At 35.5% G+C, this 23,450-nt stretch overlaps 1 protein-coding gene across 6 annotated transcripts in view; it reads right to left on the reverse strand.

Moving 5' to 3' along the window:
• DOCK4 (dedicator of cytokinesis 4) overlaps window positions 1-23,450 on the reverse strand; it is a 289,016-nt gene that overhangs the window by 166,465 nt on the left and 99,101 nt on the right. Inside the window, exon 8 of one of the 6 annotated variants that reach the window (XM_085894101.1) lies at window positions 418-474. The exons of the other annotated variants lie outside the window; for them this stretch is intronic. Coding sequence (XP_085750227.1) covers window positions 418-474 — 57 coding nt within the window. The remainder of the gene's footprint in view (window positions 1-417; window positions 475-23,450) is intronic. 6 annotated transcript variants of the gene reach the window in all.

Genomic DNA, 23,450 nt, shown 5'->3' on the forward strand with positions numbered 1-23,450 from the left:
TGGAAGTCAGAGATGACAGGGTTGGAAGCCTGAGAACTGGAACAGAGGACTGTCGAGGTCTGAAGTCGGGAACGTGGACTCCGAGGAAAGGCTGAGATAAAAATCCAGGGAGGAAAAGCGTGCAGAGCAGGGTTTTCTCGAAGGAGGTCGTCCTGCCTACCTGCTTCTGCCCATTTGTCTGCCTGCCTTCACCCTGTGCCCGGTCTCCTCTGCCTACTACCTGCCACCACCCATCGTCTTGCTGATCGCCTCATCGCCTGCTCGTCCCCGCTGCCACCAGAGCTGAGTCCCCTGGTTTTTGTCCCTTTTCCCCATCAGTGACTGAGTCTGGTGTGTGGCGCCATCATTTTTATTCACACTGTACATAATTATTTATTATAGATTCCGTTTTCCCCTTTCTTTCTCACCACTACCCACCTTCGTATCCCTCCGGCGGTCAATCATCCCCGCTGCCAATACGCCATTATACGGTAGCTGCAAGTTAGAAACACGTTCAGTAAGTTGTGTGGTCATCCGGAAGACGTCAAATACGTCTACATACGTCAATATGCGTTGGAGATATGTTACACATAGGTTCAAAGCACGTTACTCATAGGTTAGAAATATGTTTCGGGTACGCTAGACATTACCTCGACGTGTTTCGACTTATTAGCAACTTACAAGTAACGTGTGTCAACGATCGCGTAACGTGCCTACAACTTATGGCCAGCGTATGCGGAACGTGTGAGTCATACGCCAAGAACGTCGACAAATTTTGTGCATGCACAAAATTTGTCGACGAGCTCGGCATACTACGACGTATGCCAGCGTGCTTCAGCGTGCTCTTAACGTATACAAAACTTACCCATAACGTATTCGCCAAATTTTCCATACGTCGGCATACGTTGGCTAAAACGTCAAGGTGTGACAGGGCCTTTAGCAACAGCTAAAATACTTTATCGTACATCGTACACTTATTGTGGACTGTACAAAAAAATCAATACCTCCGAAACTGGACCTCCGAGGGACCTGTTTTTTTTTTGTGCCCAAGGAGAATGTCTTACAGCATCATAGTAAAAAAATAAAATCTTTAGCGAATAGATAAATGGAATTACCAGGGCTGCCATTTGTTAGAGTCTATTTGGAAACATGCCTGAAATTTCACAAGGCGGGTTTCTGGGCGCAAACTAAGAGGGCTGTGAGAATCATATTTATTGTGCTAAATTGATTGATAGCACGTACATGAATATCGGCTAGTCGCGTCGGCCAGCTTTCCATCTAGAGAGAGCAGCCATGTCGCCTACCGGCTTGTCTGATATCTCTACCATTTGCTGTGCTCAGAACACAGTGATTGTATTTCAGCCACAGACATCCACTGGGGTTTACATTTTGTACTCTTCTTCCGCACTGGAACAAATTCCTCGATGCAAGCTTTCATCTTTCAACCAACCTCATCTTTCAATCAAGAGTGATCATGTAGCATCGTGTTTTGAAAGAGATATAAATCATCAGTTAAAGTGTGCTTTCAACAAGATTCCATGCTTCTTTTCCTGTCCTGTTCTGCATAATGCCATCCCAGTCCACATGACTTCAACTTTTCCTCATCTCTTCTTCACTATCCTCCCGGTCCGAATGGTCAGATTACTCTCTCCACCGCCGACTCTGGACTTCAGTTCTTCTTTGAGCTTCTTGTGCTCATGACCCCACGTACACGAAGAACAAAAGCGGGGTTAAGCAATCGCTTGACTTCTGTCTGTATATCCGTCCATCGACAAATGTCAGTTTGTGATCAAGAACCAACTTAATTTCAATCGAATGTTATATTTTGAACACAAATCGGAAAACAAGTATGTAGTTTCACAATAATTTGGCTCTGAATTTGTCCCGATCATGCATTCGCAGAGGAGCAAGATAAAAAAATTTTTACTCTGTCTGTCTGCCATCCAAACAAAATTTAAAATAATTCCAAACAGGAAACTTACCATTTTAAACGACTTCAAAAAGGACACAAACAACAGGCATGAAGAACTAATGTCACGCATTAGATAAGGTGGTGTAATAGACACTGCATAAAACACCAGTAAAACCATGAATTTATTTATCTTCACACCTTTACACCTCTTAACATTTATTTCAATCAAATTATACACTTGAAGACTGCAGAACACAAATCACCTTCATGATACTTCCAAGAACCATGCTATATGTATCGATACATAGCATTAGAGGGCATGGCGTGTGTTTTGGGGTGAAGAAAAGTCCGCCATAATGGCTATGCACCGATCACTAAAGCCTCCATCTCCTAAATTGTAACTCAACATAGTCTTAGCACAGTATATAAGGGTGGATCGTGTTTAAGACTGCTTCACCAGCAATAAACTTACGGATTTTTTTTTTGTTTCAACGGTCTTTAAAATCATTCTTATTAAAATTGAAGTACAGGAGGGCCTCGCCATTTGTGAGTTTCCCCTCCGTGGATTCGTTCTTTCGCGATGAATTTATTGAGGCAAGGCTTACAGATTGCGGTCAATGTGTTTGAATAATCGTGGGTTGGTGAACTATTTTCCACATTTATTCACCTAATTAACATGGGCAGTCAACACCATAACCACCCTCAAACCCTCAAACATCATCATCGTCATCTCCATCTCCATCAAGTCATCTTTTTCGTTGCCATAATCAACATCGCCATCACATTATTGGATCAAGTTTATCATCGTTGTTATTAAAGGTCAATTTCATAATCTTAACTCAAGAAAATAATACTTTATTTTGTGCTCTTAATAACTACTCTTTGTACTTTTCTTTTATTCATAAAATAAATAAATAGCACAAAACGATGCACAAACATGTTAATTAAGGGTACAGTTTGGACAATTTTTAAAGTTGAAGTCCCTCACCCTCTCTTCCCCCCAATATCCCCTCAGTTTTGCGGATTTGCGGTTCATGGGGATTTTCAAGAATGTGCAGTAACCTCCGCGGATGGTGAGGCCCTCCTGTATATACATGAACACTGTGTGTGGTATCGTGTTCTATGAACTCTCTAGTTACCTCTGCCACCGAAGGTGGGCGGAGGATATGCTTTCACCCCGTGTCTGTTTGTGAACACGATATCTCAAAATTCGGGGACAGATTTGGACGAAACTTGATGGACAGGTTGGATGTGTGACAAAGATGAATTGATTAAATTTTGGTGAAGATCCAGATCTGGCTACGAGAATTTTAAAGTGATTTTTCACCATTGAGTGATGGGACTAAAAATGTTATATATATATATATATATATATATATATATATATATATATATATATATATATATATATATATATATATATATATATATATATATATATATATATATATATATATATATAGATAGATGATATTTCAAAACATTATGAAGAGATTTGGCCAAAACTTGGTGGACAGGTCTGTTGTGTGACAAGGAAGAACTTATTCGATTTTGGTGAAGAGCCGGTGACGAGAATTGCTTAAGCAATTCTTCACTCAATGAGATTATATATATATATATATATATATATATATATATATATATATATATATATATATATATATATATATATATATATATATATATATATATATATATATATATATACACACATGACCCACCCACATCTCTCACCCGTGAATGGAGGGAACAGCCAATCAGCTCTCACCTAATCGACTGCACCCAGATGAATAGGATTATATAAATGATTGACCCCTCCCATGCTCCTCTCGCCAAAGTAGCTGCATAAAGCAACCAAATTTATTTATTTATATCTTGACCGCTTTTCGTTTGCACGTGGTACGTGCTTGGCAGCCTCATTGGTATGCATTGCTGTCTATGCTATCGCTGATGATTCGCCAATAAGTGATGAAACCGGTCCGGTAGCTGAGGGTAGTGTATAGCATTTGGATTGTCGTGTGTGTACTATGTGTGAACGTCTTTATAGTTGTTGAGGAACTCTGGGAATGGTTCAAAACAGCGTTTAGCACTTACTTGCATTACGCAGCTACTTTGGCTGGAGGAGCATGGGAGGGGTCAATCAGATATATATATATATATATATATATATATATATATATATATATATATATATATATATATATATATATATATATATGAAAATGGTTTGAATGGATTCGGACGAAACTTGATGCAGACGTTGGGTTTCTGCCAAATACTAATCAATTCGATTTTGGTGAAGATCCAGATCCGAGAATTTTAGAAAAAAAATTTTTCCATGTAACTCTTAACCATTGAGAGATGGGGCCAAAAACAATGCATAGCATAATATTTCAAAAACTTGTGGACGAGTTATGACAAGACTTGGTGGATGAGTTGGTCAGGTGACAAGAACGAGCCGATTCGATTTCGGTTCAGGTCCGGATGCAGATCGAGCCCATCAGTGGGATACAAAACGTAACTGTTCAGCCTGGCGGAGGTATGCCCTCGACCGAGTGCCATTCTAGTTTTGTGCTGTGATGAATCTGTATGTTCTTGCCCTACTGGTTTACATTCACCCCATTTTGTTCCTATCGATCCCTTTGCTCCATGTTATTCCGTTCTTCCCTGAGCCTCAATACATGTTTTCCAAAATGTCAAGAACAATGCCACTTCTGTAAAAACAAACATTTATGCTATTTTCATTCTTGAAAGTATTGCAATGATTACTACATGAAGAGCTTGGCCACCACAAATCCACAACCTTGCAATGATCACTTATAAAAGGCATTAAGCAATCAAACGTGTGAAGCATCTACCACCGGTGAGAGTTCCACTTAGCTGGGGAACAATGATGATACTGCAACTTGAATGCATATTGAATGAAGCCTGAATTATGCAAGGAAATACCCCAAGACCTCCGAGGTTGCATTTTTGCTCTCGAGCCGCAGCAAAGCTGTGCATACAAAATACTCAACGAGAGTGAAGTTGACGACATGCCGTCGCAAATCCCCACGCTTCCCACCTAAAGCAAAGTTGAAAGATGGCAAAAGCTTCCACCAGGAATGACCCCATACAACATTTTGTAAATTTTTTTCACCATTTTGACCTCTGTGACCCTAAGTCCCCACGTCCTGGGGGGGGGGGGGTTGAACCGGGAGTTAAATCTAAAAACCCATTATGACTTCATGCATTCCCCAATGTTGATTGTATATACAAAGTTTCATTTAAAAAGGTTTTAAAATATGCTTGTCGCTGCATTTTTCGGTATTTGACCTTTTGACCCACCAGGGGTGGCGCTGCCAAAATGACACTACTCTTGCACCTTTGCACCATTTGGTGATCACAACCACCAAGTTTGGTGAATTTCTGCCAAACGGTTTCGGAGGAGGCAGCGTGACAAAGTTAAATACAATATCCTCCCATTTTTTTCAAAAAGCGTGGGGGATAATAAGTGAACGTCTTTATTTGGGGAGCTCTCACCAAACACAGACAGACCAAACACAAAGCACACAATAAATGCAAACAGTATATTATACGAAGGTAGAATACATTTTAAAAAAACAACAAAAGTTAAAAAAAAAATAAAAATAAAAAAAGGTTCACAATACATGTCTACCTCTACCAAGTGTCGATGAATGTTCGTGAGATAAAAATTGGTTTCAAACAGATACTGGAAGCAGAAACACTACCACTGTTTGGGTCTATTCAGAAAAATGAAATGAAAAGTATTTTTCATTTACCGATATCTTTTGTAAACCAGCAACCAATAAAGACAACGTGGATAAGAAACCGAAGATAAAAATTTGTTTGCTTTAACGCATGTTCGAGCCCATAGCAGAATAAAACCCAGAGTTGGTGTCAAAGCCACCCAATGCTCGCCTGTTTATACATTTATCGTTTTTAAAAGACTCGTCTAATAATTAATATTTTTTATAAAGCATTGCAGTGAAGTCTGATCCAAATAATTTTAAAGCAATATATGTATATTGTATATTGTAATCGGTAACAAGAGTGCAAGTGAGCACAATATCTGCCCGAACAAGAAGGTATATACAGAATTGTGCTACTACATGGAAAACAGCATCCTGGTTGCCATGGCAACCACTTTAGATGACGAACGTATGTCGCGACACACCATCTCCACAGTCTGTATCTATGTACCAAATATGAAACGTGAAAGTTGAAAACTTTGGGAGTTAGAGTGCAGACAGGAACGGACGGACGGACGGACAGACAGACGGACAGCCGGTATCACATAATACGCTCGATATATATATATATATATATATATATATATATATATATATATATATATATATATATATATATATATATATATATATATATATATATCGGGCGTATAAAAAATAGTGTTGTAGATAAAAACATTAGAAAGGAAAAAATAACTTGCACCAAAAACTTTAACATTTTCACGCTCATGCCGGGGGTATCGCTATAGCTCTCTGTTCTTCGAACAGGCGAGCTAATGAAGAAGAAGAACTTTTCCCGAACACCGTGGTTCGTTCGTTTCTAGGCTTTGCCTATTTCATATTTTTAAAAACCCGATGTACATACATGAAGCGAAAACATACGTACGGCTCACATACATATATAATACATCGTGGTTATATACCTGGAATCATTGGAAAATTGCACTGTATGGGCCACAGACTAACACCCAAGCTTGAGGCCTTCTGATCTGTGCTGCTTCATGCAATGACGGTGCATTATTATAGTGGGGTGGAGTCAGGCCAGCCGTCCAGCCAATGAGTGTAAAGCAGTGGGGTGGAGTCAGGCCAGCCGTCCAGCCAATGAGTGTAAAGCAGTGGGGTGGAGTCAGGCCAGCCGTGCAGCCAATGGGTGTAAAGCAGTGGGGTGGAGTCAGGCCAGCCGTCCAGCCAATGGGTGTAAAGCAGTGGGGTGGAGTCAGGCCAGCCGTCCAGCCAATGGGTGTAAAGCAGTGGGGTGGAGTCAGGCCAGCCGTCCAGCCAATGGGTGTAAAGCAGTGGGGTGGAGTCAGGCCAGCCGTCCAGCCAATGGGTGTAGAGTGGTGGGGTGGAGTCAGGCCAGCCGTCCAGCCAATGGGTGTAAAGCAGTGGGGTGGAGTCAGGCCAGCCGTCCAGCCAATGGGTGTAAAGCAGTGGGGTGGAGTCAGGCCAGCAGTCCAGCCAATGGATGTAAAGCAGTGGGGTGGAGTCAGAGCAGCTGAACACTGACCCATGTACCGTATTTTCACGACTATAAGGCGCATATAAACGTCTTAGATTTTTGTCAAAATGTGCGACGCGCCCTATAGTGCAGTGCGCCCTTTGTGTGTATAAAAGAACAGGTATGTGCGGTATGCAGAACATTGCTGTTTTAACAACCCCGAAAATGGCAAAGAGACACGCTTATGAAGCTCAGTTTAAACTGAAGGCGATCAGCTATGCGGAGGAACATGGGAATCGAGCCGCGGCGAGGAATTTCCAGATCAACGAGTCGATGGTTCGAAAGTGGAGGAAGCTGGAAAACGAGCTGCGACAGGTGAAGAAGACGCAGCTGAGTTTCCGTGGAAACAAGGCGAGGTGGCCAGAGTTGGAGGAAAGACTTGAGCAGTGGATCGTTGAGCAAAGAGCAAGTGGGAGGAGCGTTTCGACGGTCACGATCCGACTGAAGGCAGTATCGATAGCGGAGGAAATGAAAATCGAACATTTCCACGGAGGTCCGTCTTGGTGCTTTCGCTTCATGAAACGGTGCCATTTTTCCATCCGGACCAGGACTACGATAGCGCAGCAACGTCCGGCGGATTATCAAGAAATGATGGAAAACTTCCGCTCCTACTGCAGCAAGCACATCTGCGACAAACGGATCCAGCCGAGCCATCGGCGTGAACCGGCCGTTCAAAGTGAGGCTGCGAGCGGCGTGGGAGCGGTGGATGACCGAAGGAGAGCACAGCTTCACAAAGGGTGGAAGGCAGTGCCGGGCGAGTTACGCCACAGTTTGCCACTGGATTGTTGATGCCTGGGCTAACGTGTCTGCTGGCACTGTTGTCCGAGCTTTCGCTAAAGCCGGCATCTATTACCGGTATTTGATTGTTTTAGTATTTTTGTAACTAATACTTTAATAAAGCACAACCAAACTCAATTTTGCTCCCGATCTATTTTTAAATACGCACACTTGTGTGCTTGTGTGAGTGTGTTGTTGTACGGCGGACGTACGTAGTAGAGGATATTCATATAAAACCCGCGCCCTATCGTGAGGAGCGCCTTATGTGTGTGTCAAATACAGGAACGGCACACACAACTTAGACTGCGCCTTTTGGCACGGTGCGCCTTTTGGTCGTGAAAATACGGTATATTAATATGTGATATTGTCCAAGTTTAAAAAGGGCATAACTCTGTGAAAATTTTACGAAATGCCTTCAAACTTGAACTTCTTCTGTAACTTATCATAATAAAGCCATCTACCAAGTTTGGGTTGAATACGTTATCGAAATATAGGGAATGGAGAAAAAAAGAAGTCTAAAAAAACCACAGGTGGGACAGACAGATGGACAGACGGAGAGCAATCCTATAGTTCCCTCCGGTGAAACCGATAAAGGACGAACAATCTCATGAGCACACGACCTAGTTAAAGTACACACACACACACACACACACACACACACACACACACACACACACACACACACACACACACACACACACACACACACACACACACACACACACACACACACGCGTCATGGCATTTTACGATGCACATCATTAAAAAATAATTGTAAAAATACACCCGTGCGGGAGTGACGGTCATCTGCGAGAAACAAGCATGAGTTCCTGTTACTCGGGTGAAGTGTTCTCAGGTCAGGAGGGATTTTTGGCCAACTTTGAAGTCACGTGACACGAAAACAAAAGCGAATATCAAAAATCCGGCCCGACCAAATCTAGATATTGTCCCATACATTCATATGCCACAATCAAATTCAAGATAACTTAAGAAATGTAGGAGGAGATAGATTTTGAAAATTGTCATTTTGCAACGACATGAAGCAGTTTTCGCAAAATTCAGTCACGTGACGTGTACGTATTCGAAGATATCGGTATTCTTTCGAATGGACATGAAAGACAAGGTCAGCTGCTATGGCTATGCAATAACACCATTCACTAACTTTTACCATGCCCAGTAGAGAATATATAGCCTCCTGAAGGTAGGGCAGTTTTTGCAAACTTTGAAGTCATGTGACACGAAAACGAAAGCGAAATTCGAAAATCCGTCCTGACCAAATTTAGATATTGTCCCATAGATTCATATGCCACAATCAAATTCAAGATCGCTTGAGAAATGTAGGAGATAGATTTTGAAAATCGTCATTTTCGAATTTTTTGCAAACTTTGAAGTCACGTGACACAAAAACGAAAGCGAATATTGAAAATCCGGCCCGACCAAATTTAGATATTGTCCCATAGATTCATATGCTACAATCAAATTCAAGATCGCTTGAGAAATGATGGAGATAGAATTTGAAAATCGTCATTTCGCAACTTCAAAGGCCTCGTGACCTTGACCTTCGGTGACCTTGAAAGTCATACCATCCTGTACGTCTCATCGACCTCTATCAGGATCACTAATGACCAGATCTCCGGCTTCAACTTCATTGTGGACGGACGGATGGATCGAAGGACATCAACACCCATATTATTAGGTCATGCTCGAAGAGATGACCTAAAAATCCATATTCAGTTTGTTTCATGAAAACGGAGTACCATGCTACATAAGTAGGGTAAGAATACTGATTCTGGCTCACTTTTCCCCATGTAAATGAATGGGGGATTTTCAGCGATTCCCTTTTTTTTCCCCTAAAAATAAACCCCCTTTTTATCCGTTTTTCCCTGCTGTGCAGGGGTTTGGCTTTTTGTGAGGCAATGTTTTATGGTCGGATGCCCTTCCTGGACGCCTCTTACAACACAGGGATATGGTACACCTATTCTAACCGGGGCATACACCGGGACCAGTATACTGGTACTCATTTCGCCGACCTCGGAAGGATGACAGGCTGAGTCAACCCCCTGGTGTTAATTCAGCAGCTGAGCGGGATTCGAACTCGGGACACTGGGATCCCAAGCCGCCACCCTAACCACTAAGCCAACACCAGGCTTTGTATATATATAACCAGGCTATCCCAAGGTATATTTATTTGTCTCCCCTTTAACCTGGGGGTTGAACAGCTCACTCATTGAACCTATAAAGATTTGTTCATTCTCAAATTCCTTCAATAGTTTAATTTTCTTTGCACAATAATCCCCATCTAAAATATTGACAAACAAAACATTTGAATCTTTATATTTTTTAAGATACCCCTTTTGTGCCATTACGAAATGATAAACTTCTCTTAATGATCTCATCTGACCACCTCCTGAGCCACATATCATTTTGAGATTATAGTAAATTGTTTTTTCATTGTTCAATTGATAACCATCAAAGTTTTCAGTCCATTCAAGGATATTCATTTTTTTCTTTACATCCTCTAACTTACTACTTTTTAAATTGATTCGCTTATTTGTTTTATTTACCTTTGTTTTAGTTATTTTTTCAATAAGACTTATTTGATATTTTTCACATTCATTATGTTTTCCATTTATATACCAAGACTGAGATTTTCTCCACTCTTTAGTTTGATTAATACTTGGTTTAACCATTTATATATTGTGAAAAAACGCGGCGGTAGCCCTTAAAAAACCCTAACCCTTCTTCCCATCGTTAAAACGCAATCTATTTTATACACTCTATCATACAATATCCATATGGAACACAATCTATTCCATTATCTAAAATAAATCTCTTATCATCAAAGGCTCCTAATGCCTTTTTATTTACTTCTTCACTATATATGTTATGTTTATAACTTCTTATTGTATTCATTTTCCTGTATTCTTCTTTCTTATTCATCAAACAATTATAATAATTTCTAAAAGTTATTGATTTCTTTATTACATATTTCTTTATTCCCTTTAACCTCTTATCAATCTGATCACCATACTTATAAGCATATGCCTTTGCTCTCAATCCAATAAACTCACTCATTACTTTTCCACCCAACTCATCCTTAAACTTACCAATAACCTTTTCATTCTTTTTGGAAAATAACTCACTCTTCTTGCTGAAATTACTTGTATCATATACTCCAATATTTTTCTTCATATCTTCATAAACATCATCAGTTTTTATATCTAGGATAAAACTATCAGTGTCCATATACAACAATGAAACATTTTCACCATACTCTTTCTTTAAGTCATTATACAAATAATCATACATCAATATCTTTGATAAATCAAGAACTGCTGTTCCAATATAAATTGGTTTATCCATTACAATACTTTCCTTTTTCATATGAATTGCAGAAAAGTTCTCGGAAAAAACCTCTTCTCTCTCAAAACTTGGTTTATTTATCAATCTCGAAGCTTCTTTCCAAGATGTTGCGAATCTAATGTTTTGCCTGTTTCTAACATTTTCCATAGTCTTTCCAAATACAGCATTATTCATTAATTTATAAAAGTCCCCTTCAAATTTTACTTTTGTATTTGCTCTCATATCTGTATTGAATTGAATATACTTTTTCACCCAAGGACTTTGTTTAAATTTTAAAACTCTATGAATTTTAGCTACTCTCAATCCTTCTCTCAAAAACTGTTTTAAGCTTCTCTGATGTAAAACATATCCCTCTTTATCATAGAATGTTGTTAATAACTTTTCTGTTGATTTGCCTTTAATATTAAAACTTTTATGATAATCACTGAACCATTCTTTCTTTGGGGTTTCTTTCTCACATGCAAAAGGAAGGTCTTTATGCTTATTATGAAGAACACTCGGGTACCTCAAATCAACTTCAAAATAATAACCTTCTTCTTCGTCATTCAATTCCTCTTGAGAAGAAATAACAATATTCATCAAAGCCTTTTCATAATCCTTTTCTTCCACCCACTCTAATTTACCATAAGGTAGAGATTGAGACATTGCCCATCCATACAAATTATTAGCATCAAAATACATCAAATAATTACTATCTTTTTCACTATCATAATTTGGAAGATATTTATTATTTGCTTTAGCATATCTTTTTGAACATACTTGTGATATTCCACCTCTCTTGGACTTCTCAATCATCAAAAGCATATCCACATCACTGATTAAATCTATATCTTGTTTTGTCATTTTCAACATTGCACTCCAAGCTAAACCAGGAGCTGTGAAATAGTGGGCAGGGTCTAATCCATAACAATTTTTATTATGACAGAGTGTTCTAAAAGCCTCAAACACATCAGCTAACAATAAAACATCTGTTTTTAGATATAAATCGTGATATTCTCCAAGGTTCTTTATCTTAAATAATTTCCATATTTCTTGTGCGTGTTTATATTCCTTATCACTTATCTCTTCTTCATAAAGGTTATTATAGAAACTTTCTTTTGATGGAAGTTGTGTTTCTTTAAATCTCATAAATGAATCCATATAATCATAAGGATAAATTCCCTTACTTGTAAGAATTTTCTCTTTACTTTGAATTTCATTCCTTGTTTGAATTTCCTCTCTCGTAAGAATTCCTTCTTTAATCAGAATTTCATCTTTAATCAGAATTTCCTCTTTAGTTAGAATTTCATTCATTGTTCGAATTTTCTTTATGATTAGAATTTCATCTTCAGTTAGAATTTCTTCATTAATTACAGTTTCCTCTTTACTTTGAATTCTCTCTTTAATCTGAATTTCCTCTTTAGTGAGAATTTCCTCTTTTGGAAAGAATGAATTAAGATTTGGAAAAGAGTCCGTGGAGCTTAGATTTGATGCGAGGTAGGCTAGTGGTGTTCCCATAAACTTGTAAGAATCTAGAAACCTAATACGAGTTAAAGGTTTTGTGAATATCATTTTTGAAAATGAAATATACTTTTGACTTGTGTTTGTTATGGCAGAAATATTCCCTGGTGTTTTTGAAAGTTCATTTATAAATAGATGTGTATCATAGTTGGCGCTGTTGTGAAGAAAGACTGGAATAAAAGAAGGTAATTTATAATTAAGATTACAACAGGAATGAGCGGGACCTCTATATTTACCAGTAAGATGACAATGGTCTCTAACTTTAGACTCCTTAATTTCCCCACACAAATATGACAGATATTGTTCATTCTAAATTCTAATTTTTCTTCTTTGGTTAATTTCATCGGTTCATTTGTTTCTTTCATTAATTTAGTGAGTCTTATACAATCCTTTTCTAATCGTTTTACAAACTCTTGTGAAGCATTTTTTCCACGATAATGTTCAAGTTTGTTATACTTTTCTCCAACAGATGATTTGATATAATAACAGAAACCACAAGGAATATGTTTTTGATATTTATTTGTATATGGTTCTTTTGGATTAGGAGAAGCAGTATTTATCTTTTTAAGGATACACTCAAAATCAGCGTATATCACAAATGGGTGCATGATAGATTTATTATAATCTTCAAAAGAAATCTTTTCACCAGGTTTAGGCATTGTAATTACAGCTGATTTATGATTACTACAATATTTTGAATGTTGTTCTAATCGTTCTTTTGTATGAAATGAATTAAGACATCGCTTACAAGGATATATTTTGTTTGCTGGTCTGAATACCTGAGAAGAGATTAATCTTGATAAATTATTGATGTATGTGTAATGTGAATTCTTTCCAACACTAAAATATAAAAGATCAATGTGTGTTTCTTCATTTTTATAGTTGTTTGAAATTTTTAATATTTGAACTTTGTTTGTATCCGTTAATCCATATACATTAATAGAAAGATTATTCTTTTTCTCAAATTTAGGAATATCTGTTAGTGGCATTGGGAATTTAAAATCTTTAATGTCCAAGGTATTCTCATATTTCATATATTGTTTTACTCTTTCTGAATTACATTTTGGTGGATGTAAGTGAGCAAGAACAGACCAGAGAAAACATTTATTATCATTGTTCTTAATATTAACAACTGCCTTCTTTAGTTTTATTTCTTTTGGTAATTCAATATAAGAAGAAGCTTTAAGAGGGTTTGATTTTAGAATGTGTATATCTAAAAAGATGATTTTTTAATATTGAATCCACTTCCTACCACTGTATTATCAACATCCTCCTCTTGTCTTGATAGTTCTTCATAAACCCCACTATTCAAAAAATCTTGAAATGATGTTATAAAATGAAGATCTGTTCTCATATAAGGAGTTTGTTCTTCATCTTGTCTTTTCATATTCATTTTCACTCCCATATAAAACTTTAAAGTTTTCATTTCTTTTAATGTCTTTTTAATAAAATTTTCAACATCAGGTTTCACTATTTCAATTGATTCAGCTATTGATGATGGACCGGGTTCTCCAAATTGAAAAATCCTTATTTTTATATGCCCTTTAAATGCCCCATCAGTGTTTTCAATATAATAGTCTCCCTTTACTTTAAACTCATTTTTCTTGTGTTTTTGTGATTGAAGATGTTTATTATAACTACTCTTCAAAACATCCTTTGAACAGATATCACAATGTTTTCTTTCCAACTCAAGAGGAGATATTTTATGAAACAGATTAAATGTGTGTTTGTTGGTTCGGAGGTGTTTTCTATAATGTTTATATTCGTGATTACAAACATCGCAGTACGTTGTATTCACCATATTTATAGAATAAAACTTTGCTTAAACTAAAATTTTCTTGATGAAAATTTCGTTTGTTTTACAGGTGAATCTGTGCTTAAAACCATTTTATCCTCCAACTTTTTCACTTAATAAATACAATGTTTCAAGACACAAAAGACAAGTTTCAATCAATCTCTTCATCTGTTAAAGATACTGAGAAATATGTCAAGGATGTAAAATTGAACAAAGATAAATATAACAACTATTGGATAAAAACTATTATGGTAAATAATATGAGTTCTTCAATTTCCTTCAGTGGAAGGGCTTTTAGTATACCTGGTAGAACATCAATTAAAGTATCTCTAACAAAAGTTTCTCCTCTCCTTCTAGTAATATATTCAAAACTAGAAAAAGCAATGAAACAAGAAAAAGTATCAAAGAACAAAAACCTTATGGATGAAGCTTTAGAAAGAAAAGATAAGACCATCTGTAATATGCAAGGAGAAATTTGTATTTTTTTCAACAACCCTAAAGATGTAAATCCTGATGAAATAAAGGATGTTAATATATCAGGTGAAATGACATTTCGTTCAATAGTAGTTAACGATAATTTTAAAATTACCTTTAATATAAAAAATGTTGTCGTTGAATCTGATAATGAAAAAAAGTATATCGATATCGATGGTAATATACAACTGAAAGTATAGATGAATTTCAGTTTAAGTAAAGTTTTACTTTATAAATATGCTAGACTTTCCTGATTCTCCATATGACAAATTTGAGAATTGTCCTGCGTGTGAAAGACGGGATTTAAACACAGAGTCAAAAGCCTATAAACAATGTATATTCTGTGATTATCTTCTAATTAATGATAATAAAAAATATAAAAAGGAAAATAATTCTTTTAGATTTACACCAAAAATGAATTACTTTACAAGATTGATTAGAGAAATGAATGTAAAGTATGAGGATGATAACACACCTTTCCTTACAAGGGAAGAAACTGAACGTATAAGAGAAATGTTCAAAGGATTGTTGTTGTATATTATTCATGGATGTAATTTTCAGGGAAATATCAACACAAGATATTGTATAAATAAAATAATGGATTATCTTGAAATTAAACCTGAACTTAGGATAAAATATAGAGTTTCTAAAAAAGCCAATAATAAATTAAATAACCTGTTTTTCAAATATATAAATGAATGATTTTTTACCTATTTGGGAAAATAAGATAAAATTTAACAACCATAAAAATCTCCCAAATTCATTAAGATGTCTCATAGTTGGTTCAAGTGGATGTGGAAAAACCTGCTTACTTTTAAAAATGCTCCTCACTCCCAACTTTTTAGATTATGACAATTTAATAATTTTCACAAAGTCGAGTTTTCAACCAGAGTATCAACTACTCTCACAAGGTTTTAATGCTGGTCTTCAAAAAGAAGATATAATCGGTTTATTTAAACGTCAAAAAACCTAAATGATTATAACATTGAAGATATAATTCAACTATTTTGTGATACACAGAGATGTAAAAAGAAATCAAATCCTATAACTTGTATTCTTAGTGATAATACGGATGATATACCGTCTCCCCAAGATTTGGATAAATCAAAAAAGAACCTCGTTATCTTTGATGATTGTGTTAATGAGAGAAACCAAACGGTAATGGACAGCTACTACACAAGAGGGAGACATTCTTCTTGTAATTGTATTTATCTTAGTCAATCGTACTTTCAACTTCCTCGTCGTTCCATCAGAAACAATGCTAATACTTTTATTTTATTCAAGTTAAATTCAATAGATATCAATAATTTTTGGAGAGATAATTGTTCTACATTATGTAGTAAAAAGAAATTTGAGGATTATATGAAGCACACGACTGAAAAATATAAATATATTGTTGTGAAACAAGATGAGATATTAAGGGATATATTTTTTGTTTTATAAACAATTACATATATAAATGACAACTATTATTATAAATCTTGTGGGTAAATCTGCTTCTGGAAAAAACTTTCATAAATCAAGGTTCTTGTGTAGTACAAATGAGAATATTGTAAATTTACTTAAAAAACACCCCGTGATACGCATTGTATCAACAACAACTAGAGCAATAAGACCTGGAGAAGTAAAAGGTGAAGATTATCACTATATTTCAGTGGAGGAACATATGCGATTGAGGAATGAAGGTCAAATGTTTGAGGAGGTTTCTCTTGGTACAACAAAATATTCACATTGTAAGAGTGAGTTAAGGAAACTAAAATCTGGTGGTGTTGGGATATTAGAAACTAATCCAGAAGGAACGAGACAAATTATTAAACATCTGAGTGGAGTGAAGATTTTATCATTCGGTTTTGATGTTGATGAAGAAACTCAACGCAAACGTATGAAAAGCAGAGATGCAAGTATTAGTGAAGAAGAAATTACAACTCGCATTAATGTTAATAAAGAATTTGATGAAATATTTAAAGAAAAGGATTTATTTGAACACATCTACTTGAATGATGAAGAAAAAGAAAATTTCCCTGTTGATCTTTACAATTCATTAAATGATATTTTACAATAAATAAATGGATGTAAAAGAAAGAGCAAGAAGATTTAAGGAACATCAAGAGTTGGTTTCAAAAGTTGTAAAACAACAGGAAGACATAAAGAAGAAACGCAGACAGAAACTAACGGGCGAAGAAGCATTTGAAAGAAAACAAGAGAAATTTTTTAAACCACTTTTAAAAACTTCCCAAGAAAAAATGAAAGATGTTTCCACAGTTCCCACAGTAGAATATACTCCCAGAAAGCTCCAAATGTTGAAAGATTTCAGTCAAATGACGGAGGAAGAATTAGAGCATATTGGAGAATTAGAACATGATGAAGGTTTATTTCAACAACTGGAAGAGATTAATCAACCCCTGATTATATTGTGAATGCTGTTCAAAACAATGAATATTCAGCGGATTCAAAAACCAAAGCAGGACTCATTCCAACAGAACAACCAGCAATATTTCATCTTGTTCAAGAAAAGGTATTGATATTTAATGATGAATTAAGGTTCTTAAGTTCTGCTCAACCCCCTGTTAAACTAACTCCGAGATTAATGTTTCTTCTCACAAAAGATGGAAGACAAGGTTCAACTGTGAAGGATGAATCAAAGTATATTGATAAACCATTGGATATGGAAAATAATGATGATAGAGTATATATTGATTTGCTGAACACTCTAAATTATAAGGTTATTCTTTCTGGTAAAAGTAGGAAGAATGAGAAGGAGAAACACATTATTCAGGCTTTAAGTATCCTTGGTTCAGGTGTTAGTTTTCTTCCAAATGACCCATCGCAATTAGTTAATAGACTGTTATTGTTGTTAGGCAGTCAGAAGGCTGGAAATAACAATTGTTTTAATGAAGCATCAGCCATTTTAGACCAGTTGATGAACATGAAAATAATTAATAAATATCAATATAAAGACATTTTATCTCATATTAAATAAGATGAGAAGCACAATCCTTAGTTTCAATTTCACAACAAGCGACCACACATCTTCATTCCCATACCCACTACAACTTGACACAACAAAAGAATATGAGGCATCTTTATTGTCCATGGAAACTTATAATACCTTATTTAATATAACTGATAAAAATGACAAGTTTAGTTATAATCCCGGAAGTGGATACAAAACGATAACAGTCTCACCCGGAGCATATGAGATTTCTCAAATATCTTCCGAAATTGCTCGTCTTATGAAAGAACAGGGTGATGAACCAAAAAATATTGTTATAAACATTCAAAAACATACTTCAAAATCAACGATTAAAGTTAAAAATAACTACAAGGTTGATTTCACAATTGATAATTCATTTAGAGAGTTATTGGGTTTCTCCTCAAAAAAGATTGAAACTAATGGGACGTTTTACAGTGATAATGTCATTCAAATATCCTCAGGAATAAATTCGGTGTTAATTCACTGTGATTTGATTGATGGTGCTTATAATGATGGAAAAAACAAATACAATATTTTCATTCAGTGCATACTCAACCCCAATTGGTTATAAATTCAATATGGAACCCAAAAATTTGGTTTATCTACCTGTGTCAGGAAAAACCATACACAGAGTAAATTTTAGGATAACCGACCAAGATAATCGTGTGATTTCTTTTAATGGAGAAGTTATATCCATCAGAATTCACCTACGTGAAGTTTTCCAATAAATAAATACGATGGTTATTGTGAGGAAACACGAGTTGGGAAAATATAAAATAATTACAGGGGATGGGATGTTCCTTTCCCCATACTACAAGGGTGAAGGTATGTATCTTGGTAGAGGATACTATAAACCTAAGAGACAAAGGGGTGTTGGACATCAATTTAGAGGAGATGGGATAATTGATACTCTCATGGGTATTGGTTCAACTATTCTTAAACATAAAGATCTAATTGGTTCAACTGCTTCTGCTGTGGGAAATGTAGCAGGTGCTGTAAAGAGTATAAAAGATGCTCAGAAGGAATCTCATAAATTACAAGCAATAAAAGAAATTAAGAAAGGCAAAACTCAGTTGTCCCCCAAGAACGACAGAAAATAATTCAAATACTTGGATCAGGGTTTCAAAAGTTTTAACATCTTTTTTCCTAAATAAATACAAGTATGGAAGCAATTGATAGTATCTATGATTTGGATGATACTATTATTATCTCAAACTCCACTAAAAAAGAAGATTACTTCAAGGTAAATGCAATAACTGGAACAGACTGGAATACGAATGGTACAAAAAGTTTTGAAATAAATAATCAACAAACCTATTTGAATCTCTCCGAAAGTTTCTTGTTGTGTAAATTTAAATTCACTAAAGCTGGGAATAACACAAACGCTACACTTGTAAATGATTTCTTCTGGAAAATGTTTGATAGTGTGCGTTTGTATATTGGAACACAAGAAGTTGAAGCGGTTGATTATGTCTCTGCTGTATCTGAAATGATAAAATTTACACTCTATACATTCAGTGATAGAATGGGAAAGGGGTCTGTCGAAGGTTTTATTCCTGATATGTCAACGGGAACAAACACAGACCCTGGATATATTCAAAGGAAAGGAGCGTATAATGATGATACAAAAGCAGAAAATAGTTTTACTGTGGCGGTTCCTCTTAAAGGTATATTTGGATTTTGTGATCATGATAAAGTTCTGTATGGTCTTAAAATTAGATTTCAACTACAAAGGAATGATAATGAAAATAGATTGCTTTTTGGTGTTGGTAATGCTTTTGGTGATCAGAATAAATTTGTAATTGAGGAGATGAGTTGGTATATCAGTGAATATACTCCTAATCTTAAAACAGAAGAGATGTTGAATCGAAGACTTAACTCAAAGAAACCACTCAGTGTATCATACCTCAAAAGAAGATGTCAACACGTTAAACTCAATCAAACTACTTACACGTGGAATTTGGGTGTTCTGGAAGGAAAGCCACGATATCTGTGGATCATTTTTAAAAAGCCAGATGGTGATACTGCGACTGATAAGAATAATGCATTGAGTGATAATGCTAAGGTGAAACAACTTCGCGTTTCTCTAGATGGAACATTTTATCCACGAGATAGATTGGAAATTAATTGGGAAAAAATGATTTTGCTGAAGCATACAAGTCTTACCAAAAGGTGTGTGAAAGTAATGGAAATAAAGAACCTATTTTGGATATGACAGCATTTAAAAGTTTGTATACAATCTATGCGTTTGACCTGAGCGCGCAAAAGGAAACTATAAAGTCTAATCGAGTGGATACTTCCCTATACATTGAAAGAGGAGAGAGTGAAGAAGTTGATACATATTGTTTGCTTTTGGAAGAAACAGAATTGCAGATTAATACAGATAATGGTGTGATGATTAGTCTCACATAATTTTTTGTTAAATAAATGAGTGGCAAAGTACCAACTGGGGTATATGTTAATCAAATCAATCTTCATAAACTATCATCTTGTGTTCAAAATCAAAAGCCTTGTACGATTAACGTTAATACAATTCAGAGAAAAGGAGCAGTAAGAATTGATGTTTTGCTCACAAGAGAACAGGTTAAAATCTTGAATGACACTGGCTCACTTAAAATTAAAATGACAAAACCAATGTTGAAAAAATATTCAATAAGAGAGACGAGTGGAGGATTTCTCCCATTTCTAATTCCTTTATTTGCTGGTTTAAGTGCGGTTGGAGCATTGACGGGTGGTATTTCAACAGCGGTGAAAACTGCCAACGAAAGGAAGGCTCAACTCCAGGCTCAAAAAGAATTGGAAAGACATAACAAAGAGTTGGAGAAACAAATTAGTGGAAGTGGCGTAATTGTAGATTTTGCTGAAAAACTTGAAGGTCTGCCTGATAAAGCGAGATTGTTAGTTGGAGATATGCTTTCTTCTATTGCACAAGCAGGTGTAAAATTAACGAAAAGAGGTAATGGATTATATCTTTCTAATAAATAAATGAGCATTGATGAGTGGTTGAAAGAATTTGGAAAGAATACAACATCAAATTTACAACTTGCCAAATATTGTAAGAAATTAAAAATTCAAAATGTGGTTATTTGTATGAGAGATGAATTAACAAATGTGCCGAAACATACAAAGAATATTATTATGAACTTAGAAGATAATAATGGGAACGGTTCTCATTGGGTTTGTATTTTTAATAATCAAGACAAATATTATTTTGATAGTTTTGGTCTTCCACCACCTGTTGAAGTCATAAAATTCTTACAGAATGGTGTTTATCAAACATTTCAAGTCCAAGAATTAAATTCCAAGTGTTGTGGTCAATTATGTCTATATGTGTTATTTCAACTCAACAAAAATAAAAAATTTTATGATATTATTTTTAATCTAATATAAATGACTTATGTTGGTAAAGATGGTTCTATCTTTGGTGTATCTCAAGAACTGGATATTGATTTATCAAATTATTACACAAAGGCACAGGCTGAACGACATAAATATAATATAACCAAAAATATTAACATGAAAAATGCTTTTAAATTAAAAAATTATCCAAGCCCGACTGACGCGAATGACTTGGTGAGATTAAGCGATTTATCACAATATATATACTTAAATAAAACGGCTGTGTATTCCAAAGATACAGAAGTGTTGATATTATCTCCAGGTCATACAGAATTCACAGTTCGAATTAAAATAAATTTTTATAAAGAAGGGCGTATCGTTTGTATGAGAATAGAACAATGGGGGTATGATATGAATGATTTAGGGTATAATTGGTCATTTAAAATTAACCTCGAAGACCTGGAACAATTAAATCAGTCTCGTAAGGAAGAATATTATCCACTTGGTATCGAGAATGAGTTTTGTGGGTCCACGATTAGTAAACAACAAATAAAAGAATTTAATAAGGGCAAATATAATAATGGTTTTGCCCTTGTTTATCTCATGAAAACAGAAAAAACAGGATTATATATAATAAGTAAGGAAATACAAAATGATTTAACTATGGGAAGATGGGGAGGTGTTTCGTGCCATAATATTATTCTAACATATATTTCTAATACATAAATGACAGCAAGAAGGCTTCAAGAAAATTATCATTTCTGTGTCCAAGCATACCTTCAAGAAAAGGGTATTCGGTATTTTAATAAATATGTTCTACAACATAAGAATGAGGTATTTTCAATAAAAGATTGGCATTATGCTGATGTTGATAAACCGACAACTTTAGATTTAATTAGAATGTTAAATAATGAAAAAATTATAAAGTTAAGAAAAGGTAAGGCTCTTTTAGAAATTCAAAAGAAATTTTATTGGTTTCCTGTTGTAAAAAATTATTTTCGATGCAGGAATAACAAGAAATCCTGATGAATATATGTATAATATTCTATGGGGTGTAAACGATTCAAGGATAGTAAGGGATGAGGAAGGAGTTGAAGAAGAGAGGGAAGAGGAGGAAAAGGAGAATGAGGAGAGGGAGAAGAAAGAGAAGGAGGAAAAGGAGAAGAAAGAGAAGGAGGAAAAAGAGAAGAGAGAGAAGGAGGAGAGGGAGAAGAAAGAGAAGGAGGAAAAAGAGAAGAGAGAGAGGGAGGAGAGGGAGGAAAGAGCGAGACAAAATAAATATCAAAATATGGAAACCAGTGAGATTCAAAAAGATTGGCGGTATTACAGAAAATAACTCAACCCACCGAGGAGGAAACCAAAGAATTGACAAGTCTATTTGCAATATTTTCTTCAAGACTATTGACATCGTCAAGCCATTCATTTTAATTCAAGTTTTTCTTAAATAAATGGAGGAGAGAGTGAAGGCATTTCTTAGGATTCTTTATGTTTTAAAAATTAAGATTCAAATGTGCATGTTGGAAACTAAAAAGGTTTTTGCACTCTGCAGGAATTTTTCTCATAAATAAATGAGTTATTGTCTCAAATGTAAAAAGAAAACTAATACTAAAAATATTTCATATATTAAAAGTAAAAATAACAGGGTTATACAAAAAGGTATATGTTCGGTGTGTGGTTCAAAAAAATCAATTTATCTCCAAACACAAACTCGGAGGAGATATACAAAAGTTTTTATCAGGAAGTAAATTTACAACTACTGGAATACCAGGGGAATTACATCTTCCAGGGTATTCTTTCTGTGGTCCAGGCACAAACTTGGATAAAAGATTAGATGAGGCAGACAATCCTAAATCCTGGAGTAAACCAATCAATAGAGTTGATGAAGTGTGCATGAGACACGATATTGATTATGGGAATACCACAACGTTGGAAGAAAAGCATGAAGCCGATAGAGAAATGTTGTATAATTTGTCTCTGATACAAAATCCAACCTTGAGAGAAAAAGTTGATAGGTTCATCGTGAAGAAGATGATTAGTGCTAAATTGAAACTTGGACTTGGAAATTCAAAAAACTTGTAAGCTCTAAT

Source organism: Eptatretus burgeri, chromosome 9 (genome assembly GCF_056783735.1).
Source record: "Eptatretus burgeri isolate ZD-2024b chromosome 9, Ebu_testis_v1, whole genome shotgun sequence".
Taxonomy (NCBI): Eukaryota; Metazoa; Chordata; class Myxini; order Myxiniformes; family Myxinidae; genus Eptatretus; species Eptatretus burgeri.